This window comes from Ceratotherium simum, chromosome 25, assembly GCF_057802395.1.
Source record: "Ceratotherium simum simum isolate JZ-2026a chromosome 25, ASM5780239v1, whole genome shotgun sequence".
Taxonomy (NCBI): Eukaryota; Metazoa; Chordata; class Mammalia; order Perissodactyla; family Rhinocerotidae; genus Ceratotherium; species Ceratotherium simum.
The window spans coordinates 40,753,127-40,766,533 of record NC_141924.1 but is presented as its reverse complement, the minus strand read 5'-3'; the positions used below and the strand labels follow the sequence as shown (position 1 = coordinate 40,766,533).

At 35.6% G+C, this 13,407-nt stretch overlaps 1 protein-coding gene across 3 annotated transcripts in view; it reads left to right on the top strand.

Annotated features, from left to right (window-relative positions):
• The window catches only part of SYT1 (synaptotagmin 1), a 523,518-nt gene that overhangs the window by 374,692 nt on the left and 135,419 nt on the right, over window positions 1-13,407 (top strand). For all 3 annotated transcript variants that reach the window (XM_087449148.1, XM_087449145.1, XM_087449149.1), the window contains 3 exons: window positions 2,480-2,664; window positions 8,606-8,728; window positions 12,877-13,044. In XM_087449148.1, the coding sequence (XP_087305274.1) occupies window positions 2,480-2,664; window positions 8,606-8,728; window positions 12,877-13,044 (476 nt within the window). The remainder of the gene's footprint in view (window positions 1-2,479; window positions 2,665-8,605; window positions 8,729-12,876; window positions 13,045-13,407) is intronic.

The following is a 13,407-nucleotide window of genomic DNA, read 5'->3' as shown; positions in this document are numbered from 1 at the left end:
AGTACTACAAATAAATAATACTGTGGATGTTGTTTCTTACAGAACTTATCAAATTTTAAATATTTGGTTGCTCTGCACAATAGAATAAATTTTTTAACATAAGCATTCAAGTAATTCCATTTAATTAAAAAGGGCAGTTTATATTATAATTAACTATTCAGTCAGGTTTTCATATGGGTACACAAAATGATAACGTTAAGGGTTTTTTTTTTTTATTTTCTCTATCTAAAAGATGCCAGTAAATTGTGAGGAAAACTTTGTTAATTTCATATATTTGATATAGCATATTCAAAGTTAAAATTAAGCTATGCAGAAGATCAACTGAAAGCAAATCTAGAAGACAGCAGAGGTTTAAGAAATAAAAGTCACAAAATAAAAGTTTTTCAGTGGTTGTAATTTACCTTCAAGTTGCACTATTTCAAATTTCTTCCTGTAATTCTACTTTCTTATCTCTTTAACTCTTTTTGATTAAATAATGTTCCTGTGCTTTCACTGTCTATTTTCTTTTTGTGAAGTTGTCAGATGATCTCTGTCTGGTCCTGTGTAATTTAAGAGACTTTTATGTAGCTCTCTGAGAGACTATCACGCAAGTCCCACCAGGAGAATAATTTACAAGGTTCAAAATGAAGGGTCATTATTAATACTGTCTTGCCTGCAGTGAATACATAGGCTCTCTCCTTCATGCATGGCAGGGTTTTAACTAGATCAAAAGAGGTGAAGCTTTTAAATGAGGAATTGTGAATGATATCATTGGTTACTTTAATTTACATTTAAAAAAATGATTGTTTAATAAGATTAGCGAACTATAAGAAAACATGTCTTTGAGTGTTCGCTTATCTATAACTTTCACAGAAATATTTCTTTGGCTGACAACACAATTTCAGAAGCTGTGATTTTATATGTCCTTAGGTTCACATCTAGTAGTCAATTATAAGCTGGAATAATATGCATAGTAAGTATTCTACACTATGAAGCCAACAGTTTGAAGAGAGGTTAATTTTTAAGTGTTTCTGCTTTATCAAAGTACTCCTAACTTGTGTTCGGCAATCATTGGTACTAATGATGTTTACGTAGCTAGAAGAAAATAGCACTTTTTCTTACCATTTCAGTGCCCAATGTCTTTGATTACAACAGGCAAATCTAATTACCTCTTCTAATTAATCTCAATAGTTGAATAATTCCTTTCTAGGCAAAGTAAAATCCTAAATGTTTTCATAAGACCTTATTTTTTATAAGCACATGTGTAGAGGGTGCCAAATAAGAAAATAGATTAACTTTTAGTAGATGGACAACTGTAATAGAAAAATGTTTGAGTATCCTTATTTATATGTGCTTTGTTATTTTAACCAGAGCCTGTAAATCTGAAACCTCTTCTCTTATCTAAAAGTCCTCTCTTCCTCCTCTCAATTCCCCTAGCATATCCACTGAACTCCTCTCAGAGTATTCATCTCTTTCTTTTTGTGTATTTATTGGTGTGCGTGTTTCGTCCCTGCATATACTCTGAGCTCTCTGCATTACCCACAATCCTTAGCCCTATGTCTTGAATATAAAGAAATAGCTAACATTGAGTTCTTGCTCTGTTCTGGATGCCATTCTAAAGTTTTTAGAATATTAACTCCTCTAATCTTCAAAGGAGATGAAACAGTTACCACTATTATCTTCACTTTGTAGAAAGGGAAACAGAACAGTTAAGCAATCTAGCCAGAGTCACACAGCCTGAAAGTGGCCAAGCCGGAATCCAAGCCAGGTTTTAGAGGCACTGAACATATAACCACTGCCCTGCCTCCAGAGACCCTGAGTGGGCAAATGTCCCTAGGATTGACTTTGATATTGTTTTGTCACTATGGTATTATATTTCACTATTACTATGATATTACATTTTTCTGTTTATTTGATGAATATCTGCCCCTCCTATTGTGCCGAGCACAATATATTATAGCACTATATTAATAGAACCCCTAGCATTTGATAGATGAGTAACAGCAGCTGATATTTATTAAGCTTTTGCCATGTGCCGGGCACGGCATCTTCTTTCAATCCTCAAAAGACTGTGAGGTACCTACCAATTTACCTCCACTTTAGAGATGAGGATACTGAGGCAGAGAGAGGTTAGATGACTTGCCCAAGGTCACACAGCTAGTAAATGGTGGAGCCAGGATGTAAACTCAAAGGTCCAACTCCAGAGCTATGCTCTGAGTGAACGAGGAATGGATTAATGGAAATCTAGTTGGGGAGGAGCAGGGAAAGCAATAGAGAGGAGATGACATTTGACATATCTGGAAGGGCAAAGTGGAAAAGATAGAGACAAGACTGTAGGCAGAGGAAACAACATGGCTGACATCACGCGCAAGAGTGCGCCTGGAGCACAACAGGCCCTCAATAAATCCAGATGAAAGGGTGTCTTTATAGCCCGTGGGTTGAGAGGTTTTGCGTATAGAAGTGTTTTCTTACAAATGTTCTCTGCACATTTGTCTTTCAGTGCCACCGTGGGCCTTAATTGCCATAGCCATAGTCGCAGTTCTTTTGGTCCTGACCTGCTGCTTTTGTATCTGTAAGAAATGCTTGTTCAAAAAGAAAAACAAGAAGAAGGGAAAGGAAAAGGGAGGGAAGAATGCCATTAACATGAAAGATGTGAAAGACTTAGGGAAGACCATGAAAGATCAGGTAATGTATTCTTTCCATATTTATTCTTACATTATTTTGTCGAAAATTAAACAATAATTATTTTATGCCAGATAAGTATAGAAGTAAACAACTTCTGGACACATGTCATCATTGTAGAGACGCTTTGAAATCCTTTCGGTCGTTATGCAACATCCCAAAGGGCAATGGAAACATTTGGTAGGGTCTTCCAGCCTCCTAAGCATAGAAACCGGAAAACGGCCTCCGTGACCATCAGCGCCATCTTGATAGACCCAGCATACTGGAAGGATGCCTGAATAGTTTGATTACATCTCTTTAGCCAGTCTTAATTGTGTTTAGAGTTAGAGAAACAGAATAAAAAGTATCTGAGTGTCCTCCCTCTTGGGCAGGATACCTTTCTAACGTAATTGTCCTTCCTAATCAATGTTCAATAGCTGAGTATTATAGCTGTTCATCACACATGATGAAAGCTACCATTCCCACATATCCATCCAGCTCAGTAATTAGTGCTCAGGAATAATGAGTTATACAGGAGAAGGGAGAGAAGTATGAGTTGGTCCTAAAGAGCAGGGCAGAATTTTTAAAGCAAAATTCTTATTTCCTCACTTAGGGACAACTAAAACCATAACGCAGGTTGTAAAATCCATGTGGCTGGGTGATCTTCCCAAGCCTGAGGAAGCTATTTGGATGTCCTTTACACTGTGGTCTATTCTTACTAAATTAACTGGATGATTTGGGTCAGAATGAAGTTTACTATCAGTAATAGTGATTAAATGCCTCTTCATTTATTTTTTGAAATCATATTCACATTGGATATTTCTAAAGAACATTTAATTCATATAAAAAATATAGAGATTGTTCATAGAAATAATGTCAATTATCAATGTTTCCCTTCAAATAATTTAAAAGTTCTATTTTATTCCCAAGTAGCAACATACATGGGCAGTTTTATAAATTCCTCGTATAGTATTAGTTACTATTAATTGAACTCTTAAATATGTGAATCTCCTTAAGAACACTTTAATCAAGGAAGGCATTTTAGTACACTTGCATAGTCTCCCAGTTAACCACACCATCAGGGCACTAACCCCTCTCCCAGCTTGAGTTTTAAACATTTTTCTCAAAGATACAATGTCCACTGACAAGAATTTCACAAAGGCTCATTTTTCACTCGCTGCACTTTGGTTTGGTTTCAGAGCTACAGAATGGGTACAATGCCTATGCTCATGCTCAGAGAACTTTGTCCTGAGCTCAGAGTAACAAGGGTTACATTTTTCTGAAAGTATCTAATCACAGCCACAGAAGCCCATGCACAGACGTTCAACCACAGTTATCTAATACATATTTTTCTCTGTGGTTAATTTGTTACATAGAAACTGAAATTTTCAATCATGTCTTGCTTTATTTCAACATTTCCATAGCAAGCAGAACTTGATACAGATTTCTTTAAACCACTTATTGGAATAAGTGTAGAAATAGTCTCCTAGATGGACATAGACTGAATAATTTTAAGTGAATTTCAGCTATATCTGTGAAGCAATAATTTGAAAATACAAAACTATCATTTTCATAACTACAATAAAACTCAAATGTGGTCTTCCTATATCCTAGAATTAACTATTAAAAGCACCAAATAATGTTAAACAGTAACTATAGCGTTTCTTCCTAGGACAAGAAATTTGTATTTTTCTTTGTGGGATTTGTTCTGTATGATGTAAGACTGTAATTTATAGCTTAGTAGTGGTGTGTATTACCCCTGTTATGACCTGGATAAATGACCAAGATCTCAAAAGTAGTCAATACAGAGAACTGATGGTGGTTACTTCTTCATTGATCACCTATTCCTTTGGATGGGAAGGGAAGAGAAAATGGCTCAAACAGGAAAGTACTAGGAAGTCAGTGATAGTTTATAGCCATCTACTGTTACAACATAGTGTTTAGGATTTCAACTACTGAAAAAGATGTTTTTAATCATTTTAAGTAGATCGTTTTGTCTATTTTGGATTTTTATAGGTCTTATTTTATGAACAATTAAGTGTACAGAATGAAATATAATTTGGACAAGTGAAAATAGGCCCCGTTGGTAAACAGTTTTATAACAGTAGCTTATGATACTCTTTAAGGCAGACAAAAATAGCTAATAATGGGTTCTATCATTTTATGAAGAGGAAGAATGAAGAAGCAAAATAGAGTGTACAGATTTTCAGATGCTATGTCACATGGTGATCAGCCAATCATCCAAAGTCAAAACAGCATAAACAGAAAGTAAAATTATTCTTAGTTTTATTTTCAGAATATTTTAAACAGAATATTGATGTGAACATGGAGAAGACAGTAAAGATAATCTATGCCTCTCTCATTTAAAAATAGGAGAGATGTGAGAGGCATGAGAGGCATTTTAGATATGATTTCTTAAGATACATAGGCTCTAGGGCGATCAGTAAGTTTTTATTATTTCAATCCATATGAGAACTCACAGAAATTCAAATTTCAATGTTCATGGCTACCTGTCTCTATGGTAAGATTTTATAACCAAGGAAGAATTTTAAAATATTCTGCACTGACATCAAAAAAGTAACTATAGATAAGTGTATTTATACAGCATCAGAAATATACTTAAGGTTTTTTTAATGCCTTAAAACTTGAGAACACTAATAATACAGAGGGACAACATCAACTTGCGAAGTCATAGGTCTGGAAAGGTCATTTCTCCATGGTTTTCACTAATGTATGTGGATATTTTAATTTTTCTTCCTTCTATGTCCCCCTTATCTGTGTTGTGTCTCATGACTGTTCTGGACTGTCCCTGGCGGTAGGTTCCCTCTGCTATTTAGACACCCCTAGTCAGCGCTCCGATAACGTTTAGTGGCCTGTCAGCTGGGGCTCGCCAGCGGAGGGTGTCCCATTCTGACACATATCAAGAGGCTGAACTAAACTGATTTTTTTTTTAAGATAAAGGATTCTCATTTTAAACATTACCACCTGGTTAAATACAACAGTATTAGAAAGCTCAAGTTTTTAAGTGATGGGCACAGAAGGAAAATTCAGTCCCTCATGGAACTTCAGTGTGCCTTATCCAATCCAAATATGAACAATTTAACGTGGAATGAACAAATGCTCCTTCTAATGGTTGTAAACTAAGCACCTTTTGAATGTCGAAGCAAGCCAGAAGCATATGCATCAATCTTTGCAATTTGAAACAAGGTCTGGTGTTCCCAGCACAGCTTTTTCTACTGCAATTTATCAAACTCAGAACTGCTGGGTTTACAAGCTTTTTCCTCCGAATTTTGTTCTGACGGGGAGGGGATATTGCTCTCAAGATAATATAATAGCTACTGATTTAATAGGTCTGAATTTAATGTGATGGTACAGAAAATGTCTTGCTTAAGCTCAGCCTTTGGGACAAGAATAGACTTAATCACTTCAGTGATGAACAGTGGCACTGAGAAATTATCAAAAATTTAGCCGTATTTCATGCAGAATAATTGCAGAGATGGTCCTGCACCTTTTATTAGGGCAAAACCACTTGGGGAGAAGGAGATTTAATATCTCAGCTATTTCAAATTGCACTGGGCTGAAACATGATATGTAAATTGTCAGTTCTGAAAGAGACTTTTGAGAAAGTATTTTAATCCATGAAATTTTTTATTATGATAGAGTAACATGCAGATATTTCAGACAGAAATATGCATTAAATAGTTCACTGTTATTTTCTAAAAATTTAAATCTTCCAAGGAGGCAAACTACCTAAACTGCAATTTTCTGAGCACATCTTCTATGACAATGTTGAAGACTTATACACAGCTAAGATTTTGAAAGAACAACATGATTTCACTGCCTCGAGTTCTCTAATTAAACTCAGTGTGCTTTTCTACTGTCACTTTACTACCATGGTCCCTTTAGTGACACCCCCCCCCCAAGTTAAAAGATTAAATTTTTAAATAATTATGTAGTTTTATACCTCTGGCTATCAGTAAATCAATATTTTACTCTTCAAGGAAACATCCAAGTATAAACTAAACTTTCTAAATTAAATGGTGTATGGCTAACCAGGTTTGAAAACGTTTCTACACAGATGTAATAATGGTAATTTTCAATTTTCCAAACTCATTGTAGGCTCCTGAAAATTTTCAAGAGGTGGAAAAGGGGAGGCATCTCTGACTACAGCTCAGTTCTGTTCATATGATCTTCCCATCCGAATGAGTTCCATTAATAGGGTACCACCAAGTCTCAGTTTTTAGGATCAAATTTGAGTTAGCTAGGTAGAGCCAAAGTAAAAAATCTTGTCCATTCAGGGACTGAGGGTGCCATTTTGAAGCACCATTGAGGGTCTCTGTGTAAATGGATGAGTGTAAATGGCTGAGTGAAGGTGTCTCTCAGCAGAGAAGACACACGTGGTCCAGGAGGAGGGGGGAGCTTGAATGGTGGAGCTGTAGTCTCATGACTCGGATGCCTCTCTGAAGCCTGGTTATACTTCTTGCATTTGTGTTCTATAAGAATTCTCAGATTTAATTTGATTACTGACAAGAGTTAAAATTTCTTTACTTTGTCAGAGATATAGTCTACCACTTATTTGTCTTATCTTGATTTCTGTGAGATTTTTACAGTAACATACACACTATGGCAATGAAAATGCCATAATCAAAAACTAGGAGAGAATATTTGCTACTTATATAACAACAACAGAAAGGCTGAGACGACTAAAATACAGAGTCTCTACAAATCAATAAGAGACAAACAACACAGCACAATTGAAAAATTTGCAAAGGATGTATACAGGCAGTCCCCAGAAGAAAAAATACAAATGGTTAATGTAAAGATTTTTAAATTTTTTGATCGCCTTAGTGGTCAGGGAAATGTAACATTTTATCATTTCTAGTTTTGAAAAATAACTATGTATAGATTTCTAATTATTTTTTTCTAGTTCTTTAAAGCAATAAGAATGCACATCCCTAGAAACAAATCTTCTAATATTTATAATCTTTATTACCTTTGATTTTTTTTTAGCAAAATTTTTGCATATACTGGAAAAATACATTATAAATTTTTATTTTTAAAAAAGAGGAGCATTTGAATGTATTTTATGAAATAATGAGCTTTCTAGAATTTTAATTTATATTACACTTAAGTTTTAGGTTATAAAGAATATTCAGTTGGCCCAAATTGAGTTTTGAGATTTCAGTGCCATGATTTTTGTTCATTAATGCAAAATGAATTTTTATACCAATTTCGGTTTGACAAAATTACAAACATGACTCCTTTTATCTTTTGATATCAAATAGAGCCATAAATCAGTTTAATTCAGCCTAGCTTTCTGTGGAGCTGTTATGAAAATATCATGGTAAACTTAAACTGGAAGGGGGGTAGATTTTTCTTTAAACATGCATTTGCTGGTGGCATGTTTTTTTCTCTTTTTCCATAACCATTATAAACATATATATAAAATATAGGAAATTAAAATTTTCTGAGCACCACTTACTCAACTATCTTTTTCATAGGAAACAAGCAAGAAAAGGCCATGCATTTCATATAAATTACTCCACCGCATGTAACAATAATGTTTTACATGATGCTTAGATCTCTTTAATCGACATGAATGTGAAATCTGGTCTGATTAATAGCATGTTTATCACACTCTGAAAGAAGCAGTTTTATCAGAGCCAAATATAATACCAAGTTGACATTTTCTTTGCAACAACTTGACATTTTTTGCTTGCAGTACTCTGAGGGGCTGTTTCCATTGCTTCCATGTTGCTTGCTGATTGGGGGAAAAATTCCGTGCACAAATGGAATTTAAAAAATATGTAAGCAGCAAATGTGAATGTGTGTCAGACAAACTGAGATTTCCAGCATCTTAGTGCTTGCTTCTGACAGCTTGGAAGTATAACCACAGGTCCAGTTTAATTTGGGTTTTGATGAAAATTCACTTGAATTCACATGTGATCCATTTCCCTATTCACAGGCCCTGAAGGATGATGATGCTGAAACCGGATTGACTGATGGAGAAGAAAAAGAAGAACCAAAAGAAGAGGAGAAATTGGGAAAACTTCAGTATTCCCTGGATTATGATTTCCAGAATAACCAGGTCTGAGGGGAAAAATGTCTTCTAATTCCATTATGTTTTCTGAAATTACCGAGTAGAAATTGAAGCAAGATACTTCTTGAAATATTTCATTTGCTGCGAGGGGAAAATGCAATTATCAAAGCTATTGATGAAATAATTTCTAAGTACAGGCAGTCCCCTACTTGCTAATTTAACTTCTGATAATTAGAATTCACAGTGTTCAACCGATTGCATCTACTTATAGCTCTTAGAGCAGGCGGGCAGAATACAAATTCGCTTGAAGCAGTTGGTCTGATTCTGAGAGCTCCCAGCCACACTGTCGCCCCCAAGGTCCCTCAGGCTGAGCTAGAACAGTCTTCCTTGGACTTCATGGATTTAGATCCAAACAGGGTGAGGGGCCTTTGAGTTAGGCCACTGTTCAAGCCAAAGTTTTGAAACGTAATGTAACAGTTTGATAAAGAATCAAAGATGATACTAGGTGACACTCCCAGTGCTAATGAGATAGCAATTCTAGAAAAGTAGAAAGACCAGCAACTTGATTTCTAGTGCCCATGACTGCTGCCAAAAAGTGAAAAGGCTCTACAGGAGATAACAAAACAGGGATTCCTGCTTCAATTTCTCAAAAAGCCGTGAGGTGCCACCTAGATTGATAATATTAGCACCTTTTATTGACTGCCTATTATAGAGGAAGCTCAAAGATAACTGTTAAAAATCTCTCTACATAAAAAGACCTTATGGATTCCATGACATTGATGAAGACGTCTCTTTACCTCCTGAACTGTTCAAGAAATTAAAAAGCTAGATAAGAATTAGTGGAATCAGCTGAGTTAGAGATCAGACTCTTAAGAATCCCTAGGACATAGCCCTTCTCCAAAGAGGGGAGTTTTAAATCTCTCCAGTTTGTTTTGCTTCGCTCATCTTTTTGGGTGAGGAAGAACTGATAAACGTAAATACAGTTACTACTAAAGCATGTGTGAATAATTTCCAGTTTGATGAGGAATGAACAATAAATGAGTCAAACACCAATGCTGAGCTTTGACAACTAATCTTCCAAGTCAGAAGGCTGTGAGAGCTCTAAGCAATTGCAGAAATTCTGGGTTTTATTTAACCCAACTGGAATTGACAGTTCCAATAATGTCTTCACTTTCTGAAGTTTCCAGAGGGTTCCTCATGAAAAATGTATTGATATGCTCTATCATATTAAAAATAATTTTGTTTGATCAGCTCCATTACAGCCCCAGCTAGTTATTTCATAATATATTCTATAAAGCTGCATATTGGTTATAGATACAGGTTTATAGGTATGGATTTATACAGATTTATAGGTATACCATTTATACTTAATTAAAAAGGGCATTTGAGGTCATTTCTATCACGTCTACCAAATTTCAATTACCAGGACTGGACTGAGAGCAAAACTTCCTATTATTTATATATTCTAGCGAAAGTCAAGGTCTACTTATGTTATCCTGACATAACATGTTTTCCAGAAATTTAACCTTTGTTTATATATGTATCCAATATTTTTCTACTAATTTATTCTACTTTCATATTTTCCAGTAGAAATCTAGTGGTATCTCATCCTGGTTAGTCATAACTTCTAAATTGGCTTTGAGTACTATAAGTATCATTTTATAAAGTAGTATTTTTAAGAAAAGAACATCACTGAATTTTTTTCTTACTCAAATATAGTGAGTGTGTTTACTATTTCCTTTCTAGCAAACATCAAATTTAAAAAAGGTATTTCTACTCAGCCATAAGAAACGATGAAATCCAGCCATTTGTGACAACATGGATGGACATTGAGGGTATAATGCAAAGTGAAATAAGTCAGAGGGAGAAGGTCAAATACCGTATGATTTCCTTCATTAAGTAGTAGATAATAACAATAAACAAACACATAGGGACAGAGATTGGATTGGTGGTTACCAGAGGGGAAGGGGGGAGGGAGGAGGGTGAAAGGGATAATTCGGTACATGTGTGTGGTGATGGGTTGTAATTAGTATTTTGGTGGTGAACATGATGTAATCTATGCAGAAATAGAAGTACAATGATGTACACCTGAAACTTTTACAGTGTTATAAACCAATGTTACTGCAATAAACAAAAAATTAAAAGAAAAAAAAGAAAAAAATAAAATAAGCAAATAAATAAATAAATAAATAAAAATTAAAAAATTAAAAAATAAAAAAAAAAAGGTATTTCATTCTCAGGATCTAGAAGATTCTACCTGATGAAATTTTTTTTAATGTTATGCATTGATTTTTGCAAATGTTGTCAGCTCATCTGATTTATAAAATGATTTCTATGAGTCATGGAAGATCAAGTCTGAGGAACTTTATAGATAAGGCTGTAATCAAATATACGTGTTTGCTTACCAAAACTAGAAGACAACCCTAAAGTACCCTGACTAAGAGGCTGTCACGGGGGCGGGGGGGGGGGGAGAACTGTGATCCTTATCTCTCAAGCAGAAGTCAGAGAGGGGTTGGTAGAAGTAACTCCACCCCTGATCTAGTTGTAAAGAGTTTAGGCTCTATTGCTAGTGCTGCCCCTGCCCAAAAGAAAATTTATTGTAAAAAATGAGAAGGACAAAATAGAATCTTGCTTATTCACATTGCTATCTAAAGGCAAATTCCAAACACCAACTTGGCAAACCAAGAGGAAACTGCTTTACTAATCACGTCTTTATAATCTGATGGCTATTTTAGCTATTCTTTGACCATCTGTGTTTTTTTTTTTTTTTAAATGTTTATTTATTTATTTTTTCCCCCAAAGCCCCAGTAGATAGTTGTATGTCATAGCTGCAGATCCTTCTAGTTGCTGTATGTGGGACGCGGCCTCAGCATGGCCGGACAAGCGGTGCGTCCGTGCACGCCCGGGATCCGAACCCGGGCCGCCAGCAGCAGAGCGCGCGCACTTAACCACTAAGCCACGGGGCCGGCCCTGACCATCTGTGTTTTGTTTACCTACAATCCAGCACTCTTTTTGCTACTGTTGTATGATGATGTCACAAAGATATTGAAGCATTAAAATGAAAACAACAATCTTTCAGGGTCTGTCCAGGTTAAAAATTGAATCACCTAGCCAAAATGCACCTACCAACATGGTGGGTCAGTTTTACAGAAAATGGATGTGACTTTTCTTTGGGGAAGTGAATTGATTTTCCATTCTATTGGTTAAAAAGTCATAGACTCAAAATTTAAGGCCCTGATGTGAAAAGCTATGATGTGACTGCATTTACTGAATAGTATATGCCTTGAATAACGAGTCTACTTTTGTCTTCCATATGGATCTAAACTAGTCTCTTGACACAAAATGTCTGATGACAGGGCATCTAGAATAGTCCATTCACACCTTTTGTTTTCTTGGCAAAAACATTTAACAATGCCAGCCTACACTGGCATGCATAATAAAACATAGCAATTTATCACTGAGAAAACCGACGTGAAGAAATGTAGAGATTTCTGCTATATTTGAAAAAAATCAGAAACTTAGTCACTTAGCATTAAAAACCTTATCTGTAATTTCCCCTTCCTTTATATGAAGCCGAAATTATATTTCTTTGACTCTATGTCCTATGTTTAAACACAAAATTTAATATATAATAATCATTTTACTGTAAGTTAAAACAAAAAGTAGCCAGCATACAAGTAAAGGTCAATATGATAGAAACTTGAAGATCTTCTTTTTATCTCAAAATGCCACCCAATTTCTAAGAAATTTCTGTTTAGCTGCTCTGAAGCTTGGGTTCAGAATTAAAATTTCCTACTTTATAATTACAGACTTGTGATTGTTTAACAATTTATTTCCACTTACAAATCATGCCCTGGATAGAAAAATAATGCACAAGGGCTTTTAGCAACTGGAAAGTTATTTGATTGCAACCCTTTTGCAAATATGAATTCCATATTTAACTGTAATCAGCAATCTTTTAAAAGCCTCTTTGTGCTTAAAACCAGGCTTCCTAGAGCCTGCATCTGTCATAATTGGGTTTCTGAAGTCTATACAGCTTGCTTCATTTGCCTTCTGCATTCAGTTTCATAAGAGAATGAGAGTTTATTGAAAGCAAAGAGGAGGGAGAATCACAATATGCAGCATTGTGAACAAATCAATCTTTTCCAAAATGTCCACCAACGTTTGTGTTTGCTGTATTTTGTCGTTCATTTCAGCTGCTGGTGGGGATCATCCAGGCGGCCGAGCTGCCCGCTCTAGACATGGGGGGCACGTCTGATCCCTACGTGAAAGTGTTTCTGCTGCCCGATAAGAAGAAGAAATTTGAGACAAAAGTCCACCGGAAGACCCTTAACCCTGTCTTCAATGAGCAATTTACTTTCAAGGTATTTTTCTGCACTAATAACTTGTCCTCTGTTGTTTTCAAGACTGAGCTCATCCTGACACTTGACTGCTTGTTCACAGACTCACAAATAATTCTATTCAGCATATTTAAAATTCTTATCTTCAAGCCAGTGAGGATTCTATCATGCACTTAGATTTGGTCAGAGTAGGATTCAGCCTTTTCAGAATGGACTACAGACTGGAACAGGACTAGGATGTCATATTACATCTAAAGAGTGAGGCCGGCTTCAAGTGTGCCAATAGGCTGGACCCTTACCCCTCTCTCAGGTAAAGCCAAAAGAATAATGAAACTATTTTCCTAAGTTTCAGAACATATGTATATATGTAAACCCGGTTGCAATCAC